The sequence below is a fragment of the Oryza brachyantha genome, chromosome 2 (genome assembly GCF_000231095.2).
Source record: "Oryza brachyantha chromosome 2, ObraRS2, whole genome shotgun sequence".
Classification (NCBI taxonomy): Eukaryota; Viridiplantae; Streptophyta; class Magnoliopsida; order Poales; family Poaceae; genus Oryza; species Oryza brachyantha.
In genome coordinates this window covers 22,570,926-22,598,800 of record NC_023164.2, presented here as the reverse complement: position 1 = coordinate 22,598,800, position 27,875 = coordinate 22,570,926, and the positions used below count along the sequence as shown (strand labels likewise).

The following is a 27,875-nucleotide window of genomic DNA, read 5'->3' as shown; positions in this document are numbered from 1 at the left end:
GTCAAAAGGTAGAAATCAATGTTAGAACCAAAGCCAGCTAGGTAGCCATGCTTTGACGCAAGAACAGAATGGCTATGCGTTGCGTTGCGTTGCCTCGCCACCTCGCCAGGACGTACGGCGTCGTCTTGGCCCATCTCGTATCTTTTCGTCCATCATCAGAAGGCGCGGTACGTGCTTGACTACTTGTGTTGTGTGGTTGCGCTTTCTGTGTTGCAATTATTGAAAGAGAGTGCAACATTCTAGCGACTAAAGTCTCTCTAGCTCTCTTTATTCTCGCCAATAACAACCGATGCAACTAGTGCTCTGCTTTGCATATATAGAACCACTTGTTCGGCTTATATATGTCCAATCATACATTTGCAAAAGTATCTGAAAATTTAGCAGCAATATATAATCCTTTGGAGTATATAAATCAACTTAATTTAATTGTCCAAAGTACGTACGTACGTACATATATGAATACAGCATGTCTGGCTTACAGTTTTGAAGTTTTTCTACTTACTACTACCAAAGAAGAAGCAGGTATACATGCAATCCACAATTAATTTACCTTTACAAAGTACATATATTTGGCCGGTACTTGCCAAAGAATTACTACATGATAAGCTAGAAATGTCACCTCTACTGGATTTGTGTATTTATCATTTTCTGGCGTCGTTGCTGTTCCACTTTTCACGTTACTTTGCACCACCTGGCCAGCCTCACCAACATAAATTAAATACCACTATATTTGTTTTTGTGTTTTGTTTATATCTAAATGCTAGAGCAGAACACTTTTACCAATTCATTTTTACCTACGACCTTGTTCATGTGTTCATGCAATGTAAAAGCTTGTGTGGCTGATGAATTGATAAGCTAACTATCGGAGAAGGAATGGCGAATACGTTGTTGCGCATTAATTTAGGAGAAAAGTGTCGGTGAATTCTCAGCTGCAGCCGCCGGCGGCGAACCCGATCCTGCTGCTCTTAACGTCGTAGACGACGCTGAACGTCTGCTGCTGCGTGTTCCCGATGATGGCGGCGCTCCTGGCGGGCGCGAACGCCAGGCAGGTGGTGGAGCTGTCGACGTCGACGAGCAGGTTCTGCGCCGACAGCTTGAGCACCGCGCCGCCGGTGAAGGACATGGTGACCGCCGGCGCGCTGACCCGCGAGGCCTGGCCCTTGAAGCACGTGTCGAGGATGGAGTACGCCGACGCGCGCGAGGTCCCCTTCATGGCGGCGGCCACCGCCTTGCTCAGCGCCGAGTACACGCTCGTGGGCAGGCGCGTGATCACCGTGCCGGAGTCGATGATCGTCGGCAGGCTGGAGTACGCCGACGACGACACGGATAGCGGGCTCCCGGCGACCGTCATCCCGGACAGCTTGATGAAGTAGAGCGAGTCGTCGAGCGAGCTCGACACCATGGGCGTGTACGAGTACTGGCCCGGGTTGTACGAGCCGAGGGACAGGTACCCCGACGACGACGTCGACGGGAGGCAGTAGGTGAAGGAGTAGCCGAGGCTTGGCGCGAGCTGGTACAGGAGCGAGAGCTTGTTGCGGGCGAGGCCGATGAGGCCGGCGGAGCGGCCGAAGAGCCCCTCGTTGTCCTGGCCGCAACCGTAGTAGAAGTTGGGCAGCGACGTCGAGCCGAACGACACGGTGTCCTTGCTCAGGTAGCCGACGGAGAAGGAGCTGTCGCCGTAGCTGGCCTGGTAGATGCAGACGTTGGAGGAGGAGCAGGCGGAGGGGTTGAGCGTGGCGGAGGAGAGGTCGTCGCACTGCTGCGCGGAGCACGACACGGAGGCGTAGGTGCTCGACGCCTTGGGGTTGAACACCGGGCCGGACTGCCGGTGGCACGACACGAGGCACGGGGAGCACTGCAGCCAGGTGAGCGAGGACCCCGTGTCGACGACCATCACGTACTGCGTCGCCGGCGTGCCGAGGCCCATGCGGGTCACGTAGTTGCCCACGCCCACCGACGCGCCCGGGCTGAGCGGCACGGACGCGAGGGATCCGGCGAGGCCGGCGGCGGCGGCGGCGTCGTCTTCGAGGGAGGTGGGGCGCGCCGAGGGCGTCTTGGCGAGGCGCGCGGCCAGCGACGCGATGCGCGCATCGTCGTGGGTGAGCACCGCCGAGAACGGGAGGTCGGCCGGGACCGGCACCGGCGAGCAGGGGCTCCGCGGGTGGTGCAGCTCCAGGTGCAGGCCCGTGCTGTTCAGGTGCTGGAAATCTGCAACAAATTCAGCGGCACCCGTCGTTAATTTTTTGCACGGGTCACTTCATCCAATCTTTACCGAAATCGTGATGAAATTCTAGTACTTTTACGAAGCTACTATTTCCCGTCCGTACATCATCTTGTCGCGGAATTTTTAGCAGTCTAGTGATTAATTAGACAGTGACGTATAACGATGTACGGCTATTATGCAACTAGGGCATCAGATTATATAAATGTGCCAGCTCATGATTTTTCATTCCCAATGGAGTTTGGACATATCATCACATGATCAAATTATCCAAACAATCATGCAACAATACTTCATTATTTCTTTTCATGTTACAGATAAGGAGTGGCGATCATAAATATGACTTTGCAGCTGTTGCGTGCTACAGCGTACAACCCGGGCACGTAACCAAGAAATCGGTCACGTATCGATCAAGCTCTTATTGATAAGAGCTTTGCAGTTGGCATCATCGGGTCATAAACCATATTAAATACCAAGTGACGGATTAGAGCGATAGGGGTTGGGATCCTCTACAATATTACTTATACAATATTGTTCACTAATATATTAACCGGTCAATGAGCAGTACTGCAGAATAACGAGTGGTAGTTCATGCTAAGTCAGTTAGTTAACCAGCGTAGCAACAGTGAGAACGAGCGAAACGTTCTCCGTAAAAGGTCGATCAGTCTAGATCGTCTAATCAAGAGTTTTCCATTTTGCACTAGTCCAGGCTGGAAAGAAATTAACCGGCTGTGTTTGTGTTGGGCGAGAGTTAATTCAATTCAAGTGTTTCTGAACTAGTGCAAATTAAACGGAAAAGCTCTACTTTGGCGGCTTTAGAGTCTTTAGACAATCAAAAAAAAAAAAAAACCGAGCTTGCGCTGATAACACAGGTCCAACAAGAGAGGCGACTGAAGTCGATGCATTTGGTTGGTGGTTAGTACAGTATTAGTTAACATGGTAGTACAAGATAATGGAGTGGTTGTCAATGGTGCGGACCACAAACTCAAAAAACAACGAGTCGATCTTTCTGCCTAAGTACAGGAACACATAGAAGCAGATGGTACATTGCCTTTCCCTCCCTCTCTAATATGAGCAGCACCAGAGATTTTTCTTTTTTTTTTTTGCCTCTCTCAAATGAGAAAGAACAAAACCTGTACTGTTGCTTTGGATGATTGGTGAAGTAACCACTTCTGGGCTCTGGCTGAAGGAAAGAAAGCCAATGGGGGAGTGTTGGTTGTTTGTACCGACAGACGTGCAGCCATAGAGGTGGCTAGCGTAACTGGGCAAGCCATTTACAGCAGCACCAGGTTTCTGGTGAGTGTCGTGTGTGTGCGTGTGTACATGCAAGCAAGCGTAATATTTGCGGTGCTGGACACTGCTGGTACACACAATGACACGACACGCTTGCGTTGATTCGTGTCACGGCGGAGGGAAAAGGTTGTCAAAATGGGATGCCATTGGCAGCCGCCCGTACTCAGACCTAGGGGTATAAAGTGAGTCGGTCCGCGAACCCACTTATAGATCAATTAAGTAGATAATCCAACTGGCTACTTGCTTAATTGGTCTATAAGCGGGTTGGCCTACTTACACTTTTACTCGTAAGGAATATTTCTTATGTTTATAAGATAAAATTTAAATATTCAATCTTAATTTTAAAGTTTTTTATTAAATTTTATTTGTCAGCTTTTGCTGATAAACCGCTAAAAACACATATATAAAATTTTTTATTTATAAGTCATTTTTTAAAAAATAGATCTTTTAACAATAACGGTCCTATCATCTGGTCGATCCGCTGCCCATGTCGCCGGCCATCCTGCGCGTGGTGGTGGTTGGCGGCGCCGTGGCCGGTGGGGGAAACGATTGGTTTCACGGGGAGGAGGACAGGTACGCTATCGTTAGAGTTTCACATCAAGGATTCATCGCGGCATGGCGCAGTCAATCGCGAGCGCCACTAACCGGGTCATCGATTTTCGCCCCATCTATTTATTTATTTGTTTATGTTTATATTTATAAGCTAAAATTTAATTCTTTTACTTTAAATTTAGAAGATTATTTTTATGAAAACATACGTATATAAAATTTTTATTTATAAATTATTTTTTTTATAAATATGTGTTTGATTTTTTTCTATAAAACACCAAGCAATCGTCCCCTCTGAACCGGGACCGTATAATATAAATCGCTATAGCTTAATGAACAGGGCACCGCCCTCGATTGAAGGCTTGGCTTTGGTCCTATTAGGAATTAAGAAGTATTTTGGCGTTGATAGCAATATGTTTCTGTACTGGAAATTGTTGGTTAGGACAAAGCATTGGAAAAACACTTGTGTGGTGATAACTGATAAGATCGATCGCCATGCATCTGCACAGCCCAGACCCACAATTTGCCCGTCGACAAAAGCGAGTACCTAACAAGACTCTTTTGCTCTGGTGGTGACGGATCATTGACTGTCCTGTTTATTTTAATTCAAGGCGGAGAAAAAAAGAGTTGGAAAAGATGAGGCGATCGGGCCGAAAAGATTCGATCTCGGTTGTCATTTGGCTCCTACCCTCGCTGTCATATTTCCGATTTTTCGTAATTTAATTACAGTACTTTGGCATCGGCAAAGAAAAATTAAATATTTGCAGGGGAAAGATACTACATGTCCAATTACGAATTTGTGCCCAAACTATTGGTACCATATTTTACGTCCATTCATCATGTTGGTAAAACAAGTAAAGACTTCAGGCTAGAAAAGGGGCCTGATGCCTCAAGCAGATACGATGCTATTCTCATTGCAAACTGAAATTAGTAGGTGCTTTAATTAGTATTCTTGCTCTTTTCTACTCCTACCCAAGTGGATAATGCTATGTAAAACCAGTAGTCAGCTGTACTAACATAGATATGTCAACAAAGCACGCACACATCTTTCATCTAATTGAAACAACTAGCAGCATCCATGAATCAAGAAAGCTATCTAGTTAACAAACAAAAGGAGAAGTATCGATACCCTTGATCTGCGACGAGCACACATCATCGGTGATGTCCCTGATAGGGGTCGCCACTGCGAAGAGCAGGGAGAAGGCAAGCAGCAGAAGAAGATGCAGCGCCATCTTATCTCTGAAACTCTGAAACCTCTCGCAGGTGGTTCAGTGGTGTGTATGAGTTTATGGCTACAAGCTCAGCCAGGGTCATCGCCTTTTATAGAGATTCCGAGTGAGCTAGCGCGCTCTTAGCGCTCCGGGGAATCTCAGGAGTAGCTTTCAGTTCAGCTGCCGAAGTAATCTTTTATCCATGGGCATTCCAAGCTAGCTTCCAACCACCTGGTTACTGAAATAACTGACGAACGTTTCAGTACTACGACTAGCACCTCCGTGATTAAGATCGCCAAAGACTTTATTTTGACGTGGAAATTAACTACTTAGAGTTAGAGCACAGGCGCGAAGATAACATCAGATACGTAATTTTTCAATGTGAAGTCCTACTAGTTATGGGCATAATTATGATCACATAATTCAACAGTTCAGCAGTAGTAGTGTGAGTGAGTTTATTTCCTGTTTCATAATTTGTTTCATTCTTTTGGTTCTTCGGAAGCTTCTGATGCCGTAAGTGCTGCTACTGTATTGTTGCCCTGAAGAACAGAATCTTTGAGTTACCCACCCTGTAAACAGACGATGAGCATGCAAAAGCTGCTTTTGTTCCTGCGGCTCAAAGTAAGGTTTGGTGCACACAATTATGGATTCGGCTAATCAGGCTCAATTAAGTTGGCAGTTAAGAGTACCTATCTATCAAAAATGCAAAATGAACCCTCCACTGATCACACGTCTGTCCATCAATCATCGATCAGTTATTAGCATCCACATTATAGCTGTAGTACCAGCTTTGACAATCAGTAGGACTGCAGTGGTTAGCGACTGCCAATAGTAACCTTGAGCAACCATCCAAATAATCAAGTTAGAACAGGCCCGACCAAAATAACAGACTTTTTAATCTGATCTAGTATCCCAGAAAAAGAGAAGACAGTGGACTTGCATAACCGTACTACTAACTACTAGCTACTCCTACCTTGCATACATGCATAGTCCAGTCCAAATCATAGAGCGAAAAAGGAAAGTGAACCTACCTATTGATATAGTACTAACTCATCAAGGAAAGCATAATGCTATCATGTTCGTTGGTGGAAATTCAGTTATAAGAGAGACCGAGAAAGAGAGAGATTCCTGTGCGTGATTAGTCGATCGACGATGAATATATCATCATCTTTTTCTCCGAAGCTTCAGCCTTAAGCCTCCTCCGGTGATGGGGTTAGGACAGTGGCCTCTGGCTAGCTGAGAACCATGAGAGACTTGTCTATAACGAGAATAATCTCTGCTCAGCTCAGGCACGTAGCACCAACCGGCGACACCGTCACCAGCAAGGAAATGACCATCTTACCAACCACGTGAGATGTCCCGGCCGTTGCTTAGCTAAAGACCCCTCGGGCACCAAGAAACCATTTAGTTATTTCCACCGGTACGCGAAAGAAAATTTCATCCATGGCCTGTTCATAGCTAGAGAGAAGGGCAGCGGCAGTGGCGGAGCCAGCGATATAATTGAGCCCGAACAACTAACGGTACCTTTTTTTTTTTACAAATATCGACGATATTCCACGGTGGAGACGGCAGCGACGAAGCCGATGCGGCTGCAGGACGTTTGCGTGATCCGAACGGTGCCCATGTGGTGCGTGGAGACTCTATAATCAAGAGGCAAATGATCCGAACATGCTCCTAAGCTACATGCAATCCTTTTTAGAAAAAAAAACTTTACGTATTGGTTGCATGCAACAAATACGAAACATACAAAATGATGTATTAAATACTGTAGAGACAGCTAAATAGACAATCTATTGTACAAGTTGTATGTTTTCTTGTCTATATATAATTTATAGACAACAGCTGTTTATACTGTTTTACATGCCGGCTTAGGCTTAGCTTTTTTACCATCTAAAAATATGTTAAGTTACTAAAATTTTAGTGTAAATTTTTAGTATCTCTCGAGATATTAAATTTTTATATAAAAAATATAATAATTTAAGATTTTTTAAGGATGGTAAAAAAAACTCTCGTTTGGATGAGCTGAAATCACGGTTGTTGCATGTGTATTGTGTATCAGTGTATGGACTGGGATTTTGGTCTATATATACGTGTCTGGATCAACCGAGATTGAGGCTTTAGTATCTTCGGAAACACAATTGGACGTGCACCTTCAACGCCCAATTGCACATCACATTTGTCAGCAAAATCTGTGTATGGGCCAGATTGTTCCAGCCACTGCAGCACACAATCGAACCCCTCTAAAGATACTCAATTTTTGGGTCAATTTGTTGAGCAGGACCAGATTTAGCTGGCCCAAAATGCTTGTAAGATATCTGTCCCCGGGGGTGGGACGGTTACGTTTATGTCTGAGACGTTGAGAAAGTTCACTGTGCATTCCTTATTTATGTGACTAAACTAATTACCCCCCTCAACCGTAAACACCAAATATATTTCATCCGTCTATTAAAATCAGTTTGTTTTGCCTGCCGTAATGGTCTGCATGATGTTGTCTTGTGGGGAGCCTGTGCAGCATGTTGACTTAGTTTTCATCTAATGTGACGCTTATATGTAAGCCTATTCAAACCAGGCCCAGCCATGCACCGGACCAGGCCAAAGCCTAGCTACTGAAGCCTGAAAACCTCAAAAAGCCTATAAAAAAGCCCAAAGAATCTGGTTTGGCCCAAGAAAGCCTAGGAGCTGGACCAGGCCCAATCTTCCGCGTGACGATGTTGGCAACAAGGAGGCTAACATGTAGGCCCCATTTGAATCACAGGAATAAAAAAACAGAGAAATATGAAAAACGTAGAATTCTGGTAGGAATATAAGTGTAAAACAGGAGATTGCAAAACACAGGAAAAACGTAAGAATGACCGTTTAATTGGACCACAGGAAAAACACCAGAATTTGAGAAGAGATAAAGACTCAAAGGAATTTTTCCAAGAGGTTCAACCGCTTGTTAAATTTTCTCCAAAACTTGCATAGGAAATACATTCCATGGGAATTTTATAGGGTTTATTTCTTTGATTCAAAGGGATTTAATGAAAAAATTCCTATAGAAATAAAATCCCCTAAAATTCCTAAAAATTTTCTTCGAATCAAAGAGGGCCGTAACGAAGCTAGTGGCAAAGCCATTGGCTAGCAACCCTTGGTGAGCTTGAGCTCCACGTTGTTTCTCAGAATTCACGCACAGCTTGTCTATGTTGAGGGGCATGGCTGAGGCGCGACAGCGGGCTCTTGTACGGTTGCCTAGGGCTATAACGATAGTGCTTCAACTCCCAACAGGTAGGATGAGCACAGTAACAACATCAGATAGGGAGGGTGGAATGAACTGGTTTTGATAAATGAAGAAGACTATGTATCGGGTTTGTGGTTAAAGAACGAAAATCAAACTCAGCCTCCAGTGAGGGAGCCAAATGAACTGCATATCTAAAACGTTTCAGGATGGCCCATATTGGTCAAATTTCCAGCCTGCATGACACGCTCGTTTGTTGTGTTGGTCCAAGATTGTTGTGAATATTCAAAGCACATTACATCTTAAGACTCTTAAACTTTAGGGATCTTGGAAGATGGCATATGATACTCCAAAACCTTGTTAATGGCTGGCTTGTGGTCAAGTTAATTTGTCTCTAGTGCAGGCAGGATTGAGTGTACTATAAACTAGCACTATATAATGGTTTCTCTCTAGGACCGTGACGTTTCACTTACTGGCCATTATTGTTAATCTAACTAGTCGTGAGTCCCCACGAAGAAAAGTTTCGAATCTTCATACATTACAAGGACACACAGGACATTAATATATTAACGTCTGATTAAGAAAACACAAGTGCGTGGTCTAAAAAGAACAGTTGCCTTTATGCACCAAAGGACCAGAGAGTACGTGGATGCGCAGGACGTGATTTCTAAAGGTGATCCGATGCCATACTTTTAAGATCATCCTTTTCGCCTTCTCTCTTTGCAAGTACGTATTTTGTTCCATTTTCGTTAGTGTTTACTGTATTTTTAGAGCTCAAAATATTGGATGGACAGACTATACACAGTACTACAAGGGATTGAAATGGAGATTGTTTTATATTATTTTTGGCTGGGCCATTGAGGATTGTCGGCCGAACCTATTAAGAAAAATGGGAAGCGACGTAGGAGCAGTATAACGTCGAATCAACAAACACGATTGTTGAGAAAAACTAGCAGCATAACAGGAGGCTTGCAGATAGGGTTGTAAAAAAAAAAAAAACTCGAAGCCCGTGGTGCTTGAGCTTGGCTTGTTTTGGACTCAATTCGAACTTGGCTTTGAGCTCCTACCAAGTCAAGCCCGAGCCTAAAAAAAACTCAAAGCTTGCGCTACTCAATCTTGGCTCGTTTAAGACTTTGGATGGAGGGGCGGAATGGTCATTTGGCTCCAAGAGAATCGGTATATCCTTGTTAGACCAGTGAAAGAAAAAACAAAACCTGTTTTTCCCACACGTTTACGGTGCGCAAGTGCCCTTACATCATTTAGGAAAAAAATAGGTTGAAGCAATTTAGCACGAAACAAGTTAAGTCATCAGTGCATAATTAATCATGTACTAATTATCTTAAAATTGAAAAATAAACCTAATTTTCTGAAATGCTATAAAACAGTATACCATTGAAACGATATAGATTGATATCTCATTATCAAACCTAATATACATATGTATTAGACTTCGTACATAGATATCAGGCCTCTACTATTCTAAAAGGGTATACCAATGCCTAGTTTTCCTTTTATATCTTTTATTTTAAGACAACTTTTGCAATTAATTATATGCTAATGATATATCTCGTTGGTGTGAATAAATTCGGTCCACTTTTACCACTAAGAACTCAGCGCTTATAATAATCTTAAGCTAAAAAAACATGGCCTAAGTAATTTAAACTTGGATCCCATTGCCTTTAAATTTACGAGCAGTGCTATGTGGCAGCGCCAAGGGCGGAACAAGGCATGGGGCGGCTTGGATTTAAGCCCCATTCCTAGATAAAAATTGCATTAGGAGTGTATCCAAATAATTTATACTCTATCATTTGAGCCCTAGGTTTAGAAAACTCCTGATTCCGCCCCTAGGCATCGCGGCGTGGATCAGCACGCAGCGGTAAAACACGACGATGACGTATCGTATGATTTCGTTCGTATGTACAGCATTTTCCACAATTTACCCATTCCTACGGTGGCGAAGTGGCGATAGCGAATACAAAAGGTTTTTCAGCCCGGACGAGACCCACTGTAACGATTCCCCCCTCCTACTGCACGCCCGCCCAGCACGGCACGGGCAGCGAGCTGTCCCTGGTAGCCGGGCCGGTGCTTGCTTCCGTCGGTCCAAATCCACTCCCGGCGTCTCCCGCGGCATGCGGCACGTGCGCTGCTCTCTCCCCAGCGAAGCGGAAACGGGTCCATACATTGCATCATCAACTGCACGCTAGGAATCGCGCGAATCTGGCACCGCACCACCGGAAGGAACACCCAGATTCACACAGCAGCAGCTGCTGCAGCACACTTGCACTGCTCGCCATCCATCGAATTAAGCCTGCTGCCAGTGTATTGTAATCCAATCCAAATCCGTTTTAATCCATTTCTTTACTAATTAGTCTACCAAACCAACCCGCACCAATTATTTTTCATTGGGATCCAATTCAAACCAATCCAACTTTGATTTAGCCAATTTGCACCAACCCATTTGGTTAAAATGGATTCAACCCTTCCTTGCAAAATGGATGCACCATTTAATATGTATAAACTCGGATCTAAAATTTTAAAACTCGCGTTCACACTATCAAGGTTTATCAAAGTTGACTGAAATTTAGTGGGATGATCTGTTATGAATAAAATCAACTTTGTACAAATTTTGGTCGATTTCTACATGTGGGCCACACGTATGTCTATTATCTTATCCATTAGCTATCCAATTAAAGAATTCATTTACCCTTCACGGGTTAAATCCATCTCGAACCTAAAATAACATAACCAAATTCAGTCCATACCAATCTAATTCATTTGTCTCTGTAACCCAATCCAATCTAGACCATTTAAAATTATAATCCATTTACACCCGACCAAACCCAATCTAAATTAAAACTAATCCATTTAACCCATTTCCATCAACCCCAGCCCATTAGCAGGCCTCCATCGAATCGATCGCGCCGCGCGTCCGTCTCGGCCGCTCGCCGCACACTCCCGCGTCGCCTCCTGCGTGCCTCGTATAAAGAGGGCCCCGTCTTCTCTTCTCTCCGTCACCCGTCCCCGCGCGTCAACTTCTCCGCTTTGCCTCGCTCGCATCCGGCGTTCCTGCGCCTCCGCGTCCGCCGCGGCCAGATCTCGATGCGGCCCTGCTGACGCGCTGAAGCTGACCCGCCGACATGACATCCCGCGGCGACGACGACGACCACGTCTCGCTCCTCAGATCCCACCCCGCGCCCGGAGGAGCCGCGGCCGGCTCGTCGGCGTCGGCGTCGCCGTGCCCCTCGCCGCGGACGGTCCCGGACGTCGAGGCGGCGGACGAGGCCACCGTCACCGCCTCCCCGAGGCGCGGCGGGGGCGTGCGCGGCCTCCTCCGCCACCTCGACCGCCGCCTCTCCGCCCGCGGATCCGGGCGTCGAAGCCAGCAGCAGCAGCTCAGTCGCTCCGCCTCCCCGGGCACCGAGCAGCCGCCCCCGGCGTCTTCGCTGCAGCAGAGGGAGCGGGTCGGGGAGGAGCTAGGGGATGGGGCGCCGCCAGAGTGGGCGCTGCTGCTCATCGGCTGCCTCCTCGGTCTCGCCACCGGCATTTGCGTCGCCGCGTTTAACCGCGGGGTGAGTGTCTCACTAGTTCTGCTTGGAAACTGGAAAGTGGAAACTTCCTGTGCAATTTTGGTGGTTCTTCATGTTTTATTGTGTCCCAAATGCCTGAAATTGATGCAAAGATGTTAAGTCTTTCATTTATAGGATCTAAACTTAGTGAATGAGTGCTGGCAAATGTGAACAGTTGACAACGCAAATGTGCTTCCGATCCATTTCTGTGTGCAAACTAAACTTTTGCGATAAATTCTTGCCATGATGCCAAATTAGTTCCACTTGTGTAAATTCATAGGATAATTATGGAAAACACTGAAAGCAGTAAATGAAAGCTTTATGTTACACGTATCTGCATCCATTGAAGCCTTCAAAGTGATTCCAAATGTAGGTTAAGGTTGAGAGTTTTCAGTTCCATCTTGCATGACTGATTCTATATACAGCTCCTGTTATGACATTTTTAGGTTCATGTCATACATGAATGGGCATGGGCGGGTACACCCAATGAAGGTGCAGCTTGGCTCCGCATACAGAGGCTAGCAGATACTTGGCACAGAATACTGCTGATCCCTGTGACAGGAGGCGTTGTTGTAGGAATGATGCATGGGCTGATTGAGATATTTGATCAGCTGAAACTTGTTAAACCTCCTCAGAAGCAAGGAATCAATTTCCTTGCAGCAATCTTTCCAACTATAAATGCTATCCAGGCTGCGGTAACTCTAGGTACTGGTTGCTCGTTGGGACCTGAAGGGCCTAGTGTGGATATTGGCAAATCATGTGCAAATGGGTGCTCAGAAATGATGGAGAATAACAGGGAGAGGAGGATTGCTCTTGTAGCTGCTGGTGCTGCTGCTGGAATTGCTTCAGGTATGGCATTGAAGATTAAGTACCTGTTTTGTTAGTAGAAATCCATGACTTTTATAGCTAGCACCTTACAAATTTCATGTTAGTTGTATACTTGGATAGTTCTTACCAGTTCAACTATTTGTTTGCATATCTTTGTAAAAGAACCTGAAAAATCACATTTCTGCCTCTGTAACCCTAAATTTAAGAGTTTAGTTTTTGTTCCTACCCTTTCCATTGTTAGTGCTTGTTAATATACTGTTTCTTGTTCTATGTGTTTTCAGGCTTCAATGCAGCAGTTGCTGGGTGTTTCTTTGCCATTGAAACTGTATTGAGGCCACTGAAAGCAGAAAATTCACCTCCTTTTACCACTGCTATGATAATATTGGCATCTGTTATATCATCTACTGTGTCAAATGTTTTGCTTGGAGAAAGGCCAGCTTTTATAGTGCCAGCATATGAGCTAAAATCTGCTGCAGGTATCTGCCCTGATTCCTTTTACCTCAACTTTAAGAATGGAGGTTCATCAATTAGTTACCGTCAATGCAAAAGATAACAGTTTTTTTAGTCATGTTATGATTTATGAGACACCACTTGCACAATGAGGTTTGACGTACGTGTCTGTTCATCATGCCATAATATGTGATTGTCTATTTTGTTGAGGCTTATGGTTATATGATCATAAAGTTTAGCACTTGGCCTACTTATAAACTTTGATTCCTTCACAAACCCAACTTTTGTGTTATATTGACATGTGTTCTTGGTTGAATAAATTTCCTTCTCCTTTTACGTCGTTATATATGAACAACATAGGTTCTAAAGGATATTCTACTGTCTCATTTTCTGTTTTGCAGAGCTACCTTTATACCTCATCTTAGGAATGCTGTGTGGAGCAGTCAGTGTCGTATTTAGCCGGTTGGTCGTATGGTTTTCGAGAATTTTTGGACACTTGAAAGAAACATATGATTTTCCTATTGTAGTATACCCTGCTTTGGGTGGACTAGGAGCTGGCCTCATAGCTCTCAAATATCCTGGTATTTTATACTGGGGTTTCACAAATGTTGAAGAAATATTACATACTGGGAAAAGTGCTTCTGCTCCTGGTATCTGGTTGTTAACTCAGCTCGCAGCTGCAAAGGTAGTTGCAACTGCCCTTTGCAAGGGATCTGGCCTTGTAGGTGGGCTATATGCACCAAGCCTGATGATTGGGGCTGCTGTTGGAGCTGTTTTTGGAGGGTCAGCTTCATATTTAATAAATTCAGCTATACCTGGTAATGCTGCTGTTGCACAGCCACAAGCTTATGCTCTAGTAAGTTGATCTGTGTTCAATTTTCATATAACTTGAAGCAGTATTATTATACGTACTTGTATATACATTAGAACTAATTATCAGAACTCTAGGTTGGAATGGCTGCTACATTAGCTTCAGTCTGTTCGGTCCCACTGACTTCAGTACTGCTTCTCTTTGAACTGACAAAGGACTACAGAATTTTGCTACCTCTCATGGTAAGTATGAAGTACGATTGTTGATGTAGTGCACCCCCCCCCCCCCCCCTCTCTCTCTCCCCCCATTGTTTTGGTTTGACATAGTCATACATGTTATGTCTTTTTGCTATTACATTTTCAAAACTAATGCATTTTCTTTTACCTTCCAACAGGGAGCAGTTGGGTTAGCAATCTGGGTTCCTTCTGTAGTAAACCATCCAAATGATGGTGAATTTTCTAGGTTTAGAACACCCAGGCGTGGTTATTCTTCACTTTCTTCGGAAGAGAGAAATAGTACTAGCTGGAGACGAGGTGACAGTGTAAATGATCTTGAGCTCAATAGCTTACGGACTGATATTAATAGCCATGGAACCTATAATGAGGAAATGCTTCTAGATGATCTGAAGGTTGACACGTAATCATTATTAAATTATTTTTATTGTTAGTTCAAGAGTGCACATTGTAATTGTGCTTTTTCTTAATCTTTTCCATTTGAACTTTTTTAACAGGTCTCCCAGGCCATGTCAAAGAGCTATGTTAAAATTCCACCATCTGCCACAGTGACAGAAGCTCTCAAGCTTTTGCATGATAAGCAGCAAAATTGTGGCCTTGTTGTGGACTGTGAAGATCATCTTGAAGGAATTGTTACACTAGGGGACATTCGCCGTATGGGATTTGAATTGCATGAAGGCTGTCTCATGAATGGAGACCAGCTCAAGCCCGCTGTACGTTTGCATGGTGAACATATATATTTCCATTAGAATACTTCTGTGCTAGTGATAATAATAAATTAGTGTGCGTCATTTCACATGGTCTAGGCTGGATACTTTTTTAAACACTGCCATTCAAGACAAATCTTAAAATGAATTCAAAATCCGCATGCATGATTCTTTTTTCTGAAAGGTTAAAACAAGAAAATTTTCAAGTGAGGAAAACCTACTAATTAGTGGAGGTTTTGCAGGAAAATTCTTCGGCCATTTCATTGTGTCTTACTCGAGGATTCCAGTACCAGGGGAATGAACGTGGATTGCTAACATGCTTTCCTGATACTGATCTGACCACTGCAAAAAACCTTATGGAGGCCCGAGGAATAAAACAGCTGCCTGTCGTGAGGCGTGGTGTGGGCCACAGAACTGAAGGGAAACGCAAGCTCATTGCTCTTCTCCATTATGATTCTATTGGTCACTGCTTACGGTTAGTCATAAGCTTATATGTGTGTCAAATAACTGAACTTTGCCTGAAGATACTTGAATTGGTTCTTTGTTCATTTAGATTGTTTGAACTATGCTGACATGTCAATTAATTTGGTTTTGAAGGGAGGAAATTGAGAATTGGAAGGCCATATATCAAATAAAAGATGACTTTCGTCTTATAGGCCACTGAACAACAATACAGTGACCAACTTTACACCGCAACACTGGCATGTAATTTGATATCCTTGAGGCATTTCTGCCAAATGGGGATGCATGAAACATACACGTGACTTCAACCTGTACAGATTTAAGGGCTCCACTCGGACCACTCCAAAGAACATTTTGCCATACGAGGAAACTGTTCATTGTACCGTAGCTAATTTTGCAATTCTTGTTGCGAAGCAACTTGTAGCTCGTGGGAAGGCATGGGTATGTGTGAATTCAGTTATTCGGAACTGGATGGCGGCATTGTAATGTAGTAATACATCTTGTACCCTTGTACCATCTGTAACTCTGTAACATCCTTTTGCTGTGGAAGCAGCCGATGCTCCAGCTTGGGAAGTACAGTCACACAGGAAACTAGTGTACTAGTAATAAACTTAGGTCCTGTTTAGTTCTTAAATTTTTTTTCCAAAAACATCGTATCAAATTTTTGAACATATAAATAAAGCATTAAATATAGATGAATCAAAAAACTAATTTCATAGTTACGGAAGAAATCTTGAGACGAATCTTTTGAGCCTAATTAGTCCGTGATTAGCCATACGTGCTACAGTAACCAACATGTGCTAATGACGGATTAATTAGGCTTAAAAGATTCATCTCGCGGTTTTCAGGCTAGCCGTGAAATTCATTTTTTCATTCGTGTCCGAAAACCCCTTCTAACATCCAGTCAAACATTTGACTAGACATTTCTCCTAAAAATTTTCTCAATCTAAATACCCCCTTAAGCAGAAAATTTGTCAAGAAGTTGATGTAAGTTGTAGCGTCACATTGTATGTAACACTTTGTCAGCACTTGAATTGAATTTCTCCCTTACCGTGCAGTAACATGTATGGCTGCGTTCTTTTGGGATAAAAAATAAAAGATTATCTAATATTTTATAGCTATTTAATATTATGATTAATGAAATAACTACTTATATATATATATATATATGAGATAAAATTAAAAATCTATCTGTCTATATATGTGAGATCATAAACTTTTACATAAACATCTTTTAAAAAAATACACCATTTAACTGTTCATAAAACATGCGTATAAAATTTAAAAAATAATCTGGGAGAAAAAACAAAACTTTGCAGACTAGTTTACATCGATCTATCTCCACTGTTGCATTGCCCTCCGCTGTGGCCTGGGACGGAGCTGCTATACAGCTAAGGGGTGCCCAGGCACCTGGTTTAAATTTTTTACTAAGGTTTATCTATTTTCACCGTATAGACACCATCTCAATTTAAATTTAGCCACTCATATCATAACGGTCTAAAATCAGTTTAAATCACTAAAATTAAAAACAAACGAATGACACCTCTTATATTTTGTTCTAGCTCCACCTACATGTGGCGGTGTGTGTCACGGTTCCTCACCTTCTCCAACCCCGCCGCGTCAGCTGGCGCCGTGTCAATCCGACCTGTGCTAGCCGCAGCCACACGCCGTACTCTCTCCTCGGGCAGTTCCGGCCGTGCTCCGGAAAGGAGGCACCGGCCTAGCGTTTTTCATTGACGATGCTGCGCTGAAACCCTGAAGGCTTTACCGAGCCACGGTGGCTCAGCTTCCTGTACCCAAGCCTAGTGTGCATGGCAACGACCTTAGAAAATTTGAGGCACGGCCAAGTCTTCTCTTGCAACGTCGCAGTCCTTCACAAAACACACGCCGGGCCGCAGCCTTCACAGAACGCAGCAAGCGACAGCGCAAGGCGCTACGTAGAAGCATCCGGCACAAGCCTCGTCCTTACCCGAGCCGTGTGCATAATCGCATATTTATAAACATAAAATAATTTATAAATAAAAAATCTATACACTTGTTCATAGCGATCTCATAATCAAAGCTCAAAAATAAACTGCAATAAAAAACCTTAAAATTAATTTTAAATTTAAGTTGAAAATTTTAAATTTTGGCGTACAATCATAAACAAAAATCAAGAAATAGAGATGAAAAAGAACAAACCAAGCGGCCGAACACTTCCGCCTAGGAGCCAGCCGGAGCCGGGCAAGGGCAACGGCAACGGCGACGCGAAAAGCTCAGCGCACGCACTCCTGCTTTTCCACGGACTAGCAACGCGTTTTGTCGATCGGATCGACAGTCGGAGAGGCAGGCGCGAATCCTGAAACGAAGCAGAAACGAATTTTGGGTTTCAACATGCCACTGCACTGTGCGTGCCAACAACAGATGGAGACGGCAACGCACAGCGCCAGCGCGCGTCGTTGAACCGTCTTGAACGGGAGGAGATAAAATAAAATTAAAGCCGGTGTTTTGATCCGCCTGCTGGAAGAAAATGCTTCCCTTTGGCAGCTGCTGCGACGAGTTGTCGCCGAGCGCAGAACAGACGGGGCTAGTGGCACAAAAAGGGCCAAATGGAAGAGGAATTGGCCCTTTTTAACGTGTGTAAACAGGTGTATGCATCTCGTCATCAGCTCATCGCTGTCAAAGGACTAATATACTTTTGGGATGTAGGGACTGTAAATGTACATGGATCATTACATATATTCAAATTTCAAGCCAAACAAGGCATGCCCATCATTGTACAAAAAATAAAGACATTCTTTTTTTTTTCTTTCAAGCCGAGCCGGCCATTGTCAACCTGTTTTATGCTAGCATACTGCCCGTGAGTTACCAGGGGCGGAGCCAAGCGTTTGAGCACTCAAACATGCTTATGGAGTATAAGCAATCAAACATGCTCATGCTCATAGAGAATGAACCTTCCAACATGTTCATGAGCATAAGCACTCCGACATGCTCGTGGAACATAAACAATCTAACATGCTCATGAAGCATAAACCTTTGCAATATGCTACTCAAGCGCTTAGGCAAATATGAGTAAATTAGACATGTACCGATAGTAGTAATGTAATATCAGTAATACTTATATTATAGCATAAGATTTAAATATAAAAATACTTACATTTTAGAGAGGGTGATTGTTTGGATGTTTTACGGGAAAAGCCAAACGGCATATTTACAAACAAAAAATAATTTATGAATAAAAATGCTATATATATATATATATATATATATATATATATATATATATATATATATATATATATATTCTTAGCAATCTAAAAGTCAAGGTTGAAAAATAAATTTAAGTGAAAAACCCTAAAATTTGCTCTAAATTTATGGTTAAAAAATTAAATTTTAGCTGATAATTATGAACATAAACGAAAAAGATGATGTTGGATATTTTAAGCTAATGGCAGTGCGGATTATTCACCCTACGCTTAGAAAGGTACCACTTCCTAAAACTTTTTTATACGGGTTTTTTTTAATATCCTTCAAAAAAGTATCTCAAGGAATCAAAAATTTTAGTATAAATTTTTGGTACCTCAAGATACAATGTACCTCAAGATATCACACTTTTTACACAAAAAAAATATGGTACATTGAGGTATTTTTCAAGAATGGTAAAAAAACTCTTTTTACACTATAGTATTGCTCAGACAACTTTTTGTAAATTGTTTAATACTCTCTCCGTTTCACAATACAAGACTTTCTAGCTTTGTCTAGATTCATATGGATGCTAATGAATCTAGACATATATATAAATTATATACATTCATCAATTGATAAATTTAGACAAGGCTAAAAAGTCTTGCAATATGAAACGAAGGTAGTAACTTTATAATGTTTGGTAATTATTTAATCGAGTATATATTAATTTGTGGGCTAATTACCTGAAACTGAACGGGCCAGCTACCGCTGTTAAGTACTGTATAAGTAGCCAAACTTCTCCAAATACTAATTAGGTCTTCTGGTTTGGCTGGGCTGTTGCGTCAGAGTGGAGGTTTCTTGGGGTCTTCAGATACTTGCAGCTGGATAATGTACATATAACACATCGCATTCTACTATGGCGATTGATGTGATGTGTTGCCATGCGATTGCACCATAAACATCGAAGCAGAAAGAGAAATGGAGCTGTTGATGTATATATCCACAAAAAAGGATAGAACTGAAAGGAGAATGGAGACTGAAATTCTACGCTAACTGACGAAATGTCCAAGCATGCAGAATGTGAACCCTTGGTTCACCAATTAGGCCTTGTTTAGCTCCTAAAATTTTTTTTCAAAAACATCATATCGGATTTTTGGACACCTAAATAAAACATTAAATATAGATAAACCAAAAAACTAATTGCACAGTTATGTAAGAAATTTTGAGATGAATCTTTTGAGCCTAATTAGTCCATGATTAGCCATAAGTGCTACAGTAACCAACATGTGCTAATGACAGATTAATTAGGCTCAAAAGATTCGTCTCGTGGTTTCTAGGCTAGCCGTGAAATTCGTTTTTTCATTTGTGTCCGAAAACCCCTTCCGACATCCGGTCAAACATTTCACGTGACACTTCTTCTAAAAATTTTCTCAATCTAAACACCACCATAGTTCGTTATCATAAATTGGGTCCTGTAGAGACTTGACAGATGACATTAAGGTCATTTCTAGTGAAAACTTTTATTTTTGTGTTTTCAAGGGTGCCGCATAAGCAATGTGTATACATTTGTTTCATTTTTGTTGTTTCATAGGCAATATATGCAATGGACAAATTGGAAAACAATGTGGACATAATTTCATCCAGATGAAACCCATTTTTTTCTCGATCTTCATTATTTTTTTATCACATTATTAGAAGTGATGTGAAAACAATCAATTTAATGGAAACGAAACTCTCATTAGGTGTGGCCTAAGGACGGGCGGTTCCTGATCATGCATGTGTTTACAGTATAGAAACAGCCAATCCTACCAGTATAGAAACAATGTGGCTACCAAGAATCATCGTTGATCCACGGCACTCTTTGCGTCCATCAGAAAACCACATTCGAAAATGACGGCACACCTTATTTAACAATAAGTTCTTGGTTTTAAGATGCAAGAATTTCACATAAAACAATTCAATTCTAGTATGAATATGAAATTTCTCCCTTTTCTAAACTGTCATAGTTTAATGAGTAAACTCTCAACTACATGTCTCCGTTAAACACTCATAAATAACACAGCAGTAGAAATTTGTTGGTAACTATAAGCATTTCTCTAGCATTTTCAATAGCCTGTCACCCCTCATAATTTTCTGCATTTAATATTACATCACTTGGTAGTTGGTAAGGTAAACTCCCAAGAGGATTAAACAAATTTCACATCAGCTATAATTCTTGTAAAAACTTGTTTTAATACATAAAATATTTATGGATGGAGCAGGTAGTACCTAGCTAGTATATATACTTGTGTGCCGGCCGAATTTCGCGCATTATTATGCAGGAAAGTATATACATCTATGTAAGTTATTAGCAATTTAAGGTTGTATTTATCTAGCTCATGAGTTTTTCTAGATAGGATGCAAGGAGGCAGCAAGTCAAGAGCAAGTTCAATAGTATAGTTAACTAATAGCTCCAATTCATATATAGTCAATCTAATAGCTAATATATATTAGTTACCTACAAAACATTAATACATGGTTCCACATGTCATACACACATTACGTCTTAGAACTCGTGCTGTAGCTAGATATAAATTAGTATCACACTACTCTCTCTTCTCCCTTATCTTATTAAAATATTTTTATTGATAGCTCGTAGCCTGATACTGTACCTGCTCTTTAACATGAAACGGATGTGGTCGATCCATGTGGAAGTCTGGAAGACCTGTACGTAACTGATGCGTGTCGAGAAGTTTTGGTAGCATTATGGATTCGTATTTCCATTATCCTGGGTCCGGAACTCCGGATTGTATAAGTGTTCAGGGAATTAATACCATCAGGTCTGGCCAAGTCAACTGATCCAATTAGAGCAAGTATAATAGTAGACTATAAGTTAACTATAAACTAATGTGGAGAAAAGAGATAATGAAAAAGAAGTGGGGTTGGTTCTCATGCAAGAGCCAGCTATAGACCAACTCCAAAAAAATACATTAAATGTAAAGATAAGAGAAAAAGATAATAAATAATAATTATAGCCAACCTGTTATATATGTTGACTATAATATAAACTTACAGCTACTAGGTTAGGTTTACTAATAAACTTGCTCTTAGCGCCAGTTGAATCGCGCCCTGGAGGCCTATCTTTAAGATAGGTGACATTAATGAATTATCTAATCGTTGTGAAAACTATTTAGGAGTGTAAAAAATGAATCAGTTTTTTATAAAAATTGAAAAGGTACTTTAGAAAAGTATTCTAAGACATTCTATAGAGTAATTTTTTAAACAAAATGTATTGTTTATAAGGTTAGAAACTGTGTAAATAAAAATATAGAATATAGAATTAGAAAACAATAGACGTGAAAGTGCCAATTTTCTTGAAATAATTAGGGTCTTGGCTACAGGAAGTTGCGTCAGAGAGCAGTTGAGGTTTCTGAGTCGTCGTCAGAGACCTGTAATCTGCCACTCCCCTGATTCCAAAATATTAGTATTTTTAGTATTTAAATTTTGTATCATAACATAAACATATAACATAAACATAAGTATTCGTGTACTGATCCACATGATTATAATTATTTCAATGATTATAGACTCAATTAGTGCTTAAAATTAAAATTCAATCAATATAAAATTCAAAAAATTGATCACTAAAATAACTAAAAGGACATTTGTTGACATCTCTTTAGTTTATGATAAACAATCTACAAATGCTTATATTTAAAATGAAGATAGTACATACTGCTCTCTCTATATATTTTAATAGGTTGACTTTATATATATATTTGATCATTTGTTTTATCCAATAATTCTGTGTAAATATGCGAAAGTGTAAATTATAATCAAAACATATTTAATTAAAAAAATTAAATTGGAATAAAGTAAATAATAAATACATAAGTTTTTTTAAACAAAACAAATGATCAATCATACGTGATGCATTCTACTATGGCGATTGATGTGATGTGTTGCCAAACAGCTGCAGCCAGCCTATAAGTCATTCCACGAAGTGCGACCAGAAGTAAACGGCGCAATGGCACGGCAGGGCAGAAATTCTACACTAACTGACAAACTTGAATTCACGAGCCGCCCGCCGGTGCACGCAAATGGGAACCTTATCGACCAATTAGTTATGTGAAATTCAGTCTTGCAAGAGATTATTAAGCTGCCACTGTAAAGGCGGGCAATTTCGAGCCATTCAGGCATGTGTACACAGTTTAGAAGCTGTTGATCGTATAAAGTTTCATGGATAATTCACAAGTGGCATTTTCTGCGGCAGTCACGGAGATTCATGCATGGAAGCAACTCCACATTCGAAAATGACGGCATACCATAATATCGTCCTAGTTTAAAGAAACTTCATGTAAACATCTCAATTATCGTACACACGCTTTAAACAATCTCCCATTTCAAACGGGCACATGTTTACGAGGACAACTACCACACGCTATACCATCCTAGAGCGGTATTGTTTACCGTCCCTATCATCTGGACTATAACGTATATATAGCTGCCAAAATTTAAATTTTAAATTTTAAATTTGATGTTGTTTTGTTTTTTTATTATAGTTTTTTCAACATTAGTTTTTAAGTCATTAAGAACATAAATATAAAACTATTAACCATAAATAAAAGATATTGGTCAAGGATCCTACGATTTTTCAAAACGATGAAACTTGTAAAATGAAACAAAGCTGGTGATATATCAGCGATATTATGAGATACTCGTGTTACCAAGATTTATAACTCAAGGTATTTTAATACGTACTTCAGATAACTCGATACTTTCATAATAGCATAATGCTACTTTAGTATTATCTTGAAACTCAATAAATTAACATCATTGCCGTCGAGTATTATAGTGCAGTGTGCATATTGTCAAGTACTCTCTCTGTCTTTATTTTTATCAAAAAAATATTCTACAAAAAATTTCAAATTTAGAGCAATCACTACTTAGAGTTTGAGAACATAGTAGATACATTTATTAGGAACAAATGCATCGGAAATTCAAAATGTAAAGTATATTTTAGTCTTGGTTATATTTGGTATATGTGGAATATGAAAATAAATATAGTATTTTTTTTCCGATGGAGGTAGTACTCCTATTGAAATGGAGATTTGGCAAAAGATTTTGGGGATTAAATTTCCTAAGAGTTCTCTCTATAGACCGGTTTGATCCATAGGGAAAGATAGAAAATATTCCATAAGGGCTTATTGGGTTGAAAGAATTTTAACCCAAAGGAATAGGAAAAGTGAAGGAATAGTAATGTATGATAACACCAATCCATAAAAGTTTTTTCAAGATGTTTGAGTGGATAAAAATTTTCCTATGTTTTCTCTCTGTGTCGTGTAGTAAGTGAAAATTTCCTTTTGATTTTTCTATGGTTCATTTCTACAAACCGAATAACTTTCAAAAGAATTCAATTATCAGGAATTGGATCCTTTGGTTTTTCTTCGAAACGAATAGGCCCTAAGATTGAATTCCTATGGTCTAATTCCATTGAAAATAAGCAAGAGATTAGGTCTCATTTGGTTTAATTTTTCCTGTTGTACAATTAAAGGGGTTTTCTTCTAATTTCCTGTGTTTATAGTTCTATATGATTAGAAAACGTGCCGCTTTAATTCCTGCGTTTATTAAATGAGTACCAACAAGAATCAAGTATCATCGCATATCAAAGAGTATCGGAAAAATATCACCGCGTATCAACTAGTATGATCATGGATCAACAAGAACCATCAAATAATCCATTGCGTATCAATGAATATTATCGAGTATACCGAGTCAACTGCGTGCCGGGGCATTTCGTGCATCGTTGTGCACGAAAGTACAAAACTCTATATAAGCTATTAGGATTAGGAACTTAAAGCTGCATTTATATGTCTAGCTCATGAGCTTACCTAGGAAGCAAGAAACAGCCATGGCTTCTGTTTCGACAGTACTAGTGCTTCTGCTCTTGTGCAGCTGCTGCCATTCTCTCGTTGCTCACGCAGGAAATGGAGAGAGGCACAAGGTTCTTGAGCTGAATTCTAAGGCCGTCTGCTCCGAGCGCAATGGTGAGTGTTCTTGCGATCGCATGGTTTTTCTGCAACTTTTGTGTGGGTTTTGTGTGAAATTGTAATCGTTTTGTGCGTCAATCATGCAGCGATTCCGTCGTCGTCGGGTGGGACCACGGTGCCGTTGAACCACCGTCACGGTCCATGCTCGCCGGTGCCGTCCGGGAAGAAGAGGCCGACCCACGAGGAGCTGCTCAAACGCGACCAGCTCCGGGCTGAGCACATCCAGCGGAAGTTCTCCAGGAACGCCGCCGCCGTCGATGGCGCCGGCGAGCTCCAGCAGTCGAAGGCATCCGTGCCGACCAAGCTGGGCTCCTCCCTGGACACGCTGGAGTACGTCATCTCCGTCAAGCTCGGCTCGCCGGGCGTGACGCAGACGGTGAGCATCGACACCGGCAGCGACGTGTCGTGGGTGCAGTGCAACCCGTGCCCCGCCCCGCCGTGCCACGCCCAGGCGGACCCGCTGTTCGACCCCGCCGCGTCGAGCACCTACGCGGCGTTCTCCTGCGGCGCCGCCGAGTGCGCGCAGCTCGAGCAGCAAGGCAACGGCTGCGGCGCCAACTCCGAGTGCCAGTACGGCGTCCAGTACGGCGACGGCTCGACCACCAACGGCACGTACAGCCACGACACGCTGACGCTGTCCGGCGCCGACGTCGTCAAGAGCTTCCAGTTCGGCTGCAGCCACACCGAGTCGGGCTTCAGCGACCAGACCGACGGGCTCATGGGGCTCGGCGGCGGCGCGCAGTCGCTCGTGTCGCAGACGGCGGCGAAGTACGGCAACTCCTTCTCGTACTGCCTCCCGCCGACCTCGGACTCGTCCGGGTTCCTCACGCTCGGCGGGCCGAGCGGCGGCGCGTCGGGGTTCGTGACGACGCGGATGCTCAGGAGCAGGCGGGTACCGACGTTCTACGGCGCGAGGCTCCAGGACATCGCCGTGGGAGGGAAGCAGCTCGGCCTGCCGCCGTCGGTCTTCGCCGCTGGGTCCGTGGTCGACTCCGGCACGATCATCACGCGGCTACCGCAGACGGCGTACTCGGCGCTGTCGTCGGCGTTCAGGGCCGGCATGAAGCAGTACCGCTCGGCGCCGCCCAGGAGCATCCTCGACACGTGCTTCGACTTCACCGGCCAGACCAACATCTCGATACCGACCGTCGAGCTGGTGTTCTCCGGCGGCGCCACCGTCGACCTCGACGCGAACGGCATCATGTTCGGCAGCTGCCTCGCGTTCACCTCCACCGGCGACGACCGAACCACCGGCATCATCGGGAACGTGCAGCAGCGGACGTTCGAGGTCCTGTACGACGTCGGCAACAGCGTGCTCGGTTTCCGGTCCGGCGCGTGCTGACCGGGCGGCGCGCGCGCTGTCGCCGGCGGTGGCAACACGACACACGCAGTGGCCAGTAGCTGTGCTGCTCTCATGAGGTGTTGTCTACTTGTTTGTGGTTGCGAGGTAAGGGTCATGGCGTGTGGCCAAGATTCATCAATTACCAGTTTGATCATAATTGTCTTGTGACAGTGACACGATATACTGCAATTGTAATCCACCAACCAATAGATCAGGGTAGTTTTTTTTTTACTTCCATAAAAAAATAACGGGGCAATATTCGCCTCATTTATGATTAATGAAGACTTTATACTTGATTAATAAATTTAATTCTCAAGTGATGGTTGGTGCCAACAATCCATCGTATGTGCCAACCTGTTAACATGTGAGAAACTGAGAATGGGCTTTATTCGTAGGGTACAAAATTACACCCGAGGCTCGTCACTCGTCAGTTCTATTCCTGTTTCTGGATGCCATTCCAATTTGAAATAGAATATCCCGGTGTACCGTTTTAGAAATAAATTAAATAATATAAATTCATTAATATACGTGTATGCTAGATCATTAGAATACGTATAAATAAATTTTATTCATAAATTATTATTTTTTACAAACATGACATTTATTTTTTTTTCTCTCCTCAAAAGCGAATCAATCACCACCACTAATTGCAACAAGAAAGAACAGTGTGTGCAGCATCGAGGAGTCTCTCACTCTCTCTGCCACATGAAAGAAAACATTGTCCCCAATGTTGCAATCCAAATAAATCTAATTGTAGCATCGAGAAAACATAGTCTACAACATGAAAAATATCACCGGTAACATCCTCTGTGGTGCTCCTAGCAGCGGTGATGGAGCCATGAGATTCATCGCCTCCGTGAGTCTAGGGTGCTTTAACGCTAGTTTCTTATGCATCTTCACCCATTATCGTTGCACCACCAGCCTCATTTTCCCTAGCTTCGCCTACTTCTTCAATTCCTTTGCGGTAGCAAGGGACATGGTGAGAAAGACGATGTCCAAGAAAGCCCCTTGCTTGAACCAGCTCTCTGCCTTACTCCTCCTCTCTCCCAGGAGCATGTTAGCAAGATATATTACCATGAGAGCATCTCCAACAGAGGACTAAAAATTAAGTCCTAAAGACTTAATATTGGATTTATTCTTAAAAATACTAGGTCTAAAAATTACCCCCTACTCCAATAGAAATTTTTTTTAAAAAAAGATCCTAAAAATGGTTAGTTGGCCACCTAAGCAAAAAATCGTTATAGATCTGGCGTTCCTCTCATCGTTCTCATACTCCCCTACTCCAATATCTCACGCGACAGACCCCACTGAATGAGATTGGGAACACTGATTGCGTCATCAGATTTAAGCCACTTTTGGGTTGCGATTGGGAGTACGATTATTTTAGAAACGAGATTGAGCCTCTTTTGAACGTTTGTTTTCAACATAAATCTAAAGAAAACTTGTTTTGGAAATATGTTTGGTAAGTTGTTGGAGATGCTCTTAGGTCAGAAGCTATCAAGGCTCCTACCAGTTTTGTAGGTCCAACTACTTGCAAACCAAATTTGAATTTTTTTAATCGTGTTTTACAATTTTTGCTTTCAAGTTTATATAGACACGTACATAAAACTTTTACCTATAACTTATTTTTTATTTCAAAAACCCAGTTTCGGTTTTTGCTTCTAAAAACGAAATGATGGAATCCCAAATCTAGCTAGAGGAATAATATAGGGGTAGGGGATGAAGAAGGCACAAAGGAGAAGGATGAGGAGGGTATTGTCCTGGCTTCATCGCTTTAGGCGTGGAGGAGAAAAA

General features: G+C 42.3%; 3 protein-coding genes across 4 annotated transcripts; 2 read left to right on the top strand and 1 right to left on the bottom strand.

Annotated features, from left to right (window-relative positions):
- Positions 1 to 384: 384 nt before the first annotated feature.
- LOC102700025 (aspartyl protease family protein At5g10770-like) lies at positions 385 to 5,430 on the bottom strand. Its single transcript, XM_006647744.3, has 2 exons — positions 5,193 to 5,430; positions 385 to 2,208 (listed from the first exon to the last, which is right to left on the bottom strand). The coding sequence occupies exons 1-2, from the start codon at positions 5,293 to 5,295 to the stop codon at positions 926 to 928; spliced, it is 1,386 nt and encodes a 461-aa protein (XP_006647807.2). The 5' UTR covers positions 5,296 to 5,430; the 3' UTR covers positions 385 to 925.
- Positions 5,431 to 11,515: 6,085 nt separating this feature from the next.
- On the top strand, positions 11,516 to 16,236 carry LOC102714436 (chloride channel protein CLC-f-like). Of its 2 annotated transcripts, XM_006648938.3 has the most exons (9): positions 11,516 to 12,057; positions 12,501 to 12,903; positions 13,164 to 13,358; positions 13,734 to 14,188; positions 14,281 to 14,385; positions 14,538 to 14,771; positions 14,874 to 15,089; positions 15,326 to 15,558; positions 15,681 to 16,236. In XM_006648938.3, exons 1-9 carry the CDS (start codon positions 11,626 to 11,628, stop codon positions 15,745 to 15,747), a joined length of 2,340 nt encoding a protein of 779 aa, XP_006649001.2. In that variant the 5' UTR covers positions 11,516 to 11,625; the 3' UTR covers positions 15,748 to 16,236. The 2 variants fall into 2 exon arrangements, with proteins under 2 accessions (XP_006649001.2, XP_040377343.1); XM_040521409.1 differs by lacking the exon at positions 15,681 to 16,236 and having other exon boundaries at positions 14,874 to 15,102; positions 15,326 to 15,483.
- An 8,326-nt stretch (positions 16,237 to 24,562) lies between these two features.
- On the top strand, positions 24,563 to 26,428 carry LOC102699749 (aspartyl protease family protein At5g10770-like). Its single transcript, XM_006647743.3, has 2 exons — positions 24,563 to 24,736; positions 24,826 to 26,428. Exons 1-2 carry the CDS (start codon positions 24,571 to 24,573, stop codon positions 26,079 to 26,081), a joined length of 1,422 nt encoding a protein of 473 aa, XP_006647806.1. The 5' UTR covers positions 24,563 to 24,570; the 3' UTR covers positions 26,082 to 26,428.
- Positions 26,429 to 27,875: the final 1,447 nt, after the last annotated feature.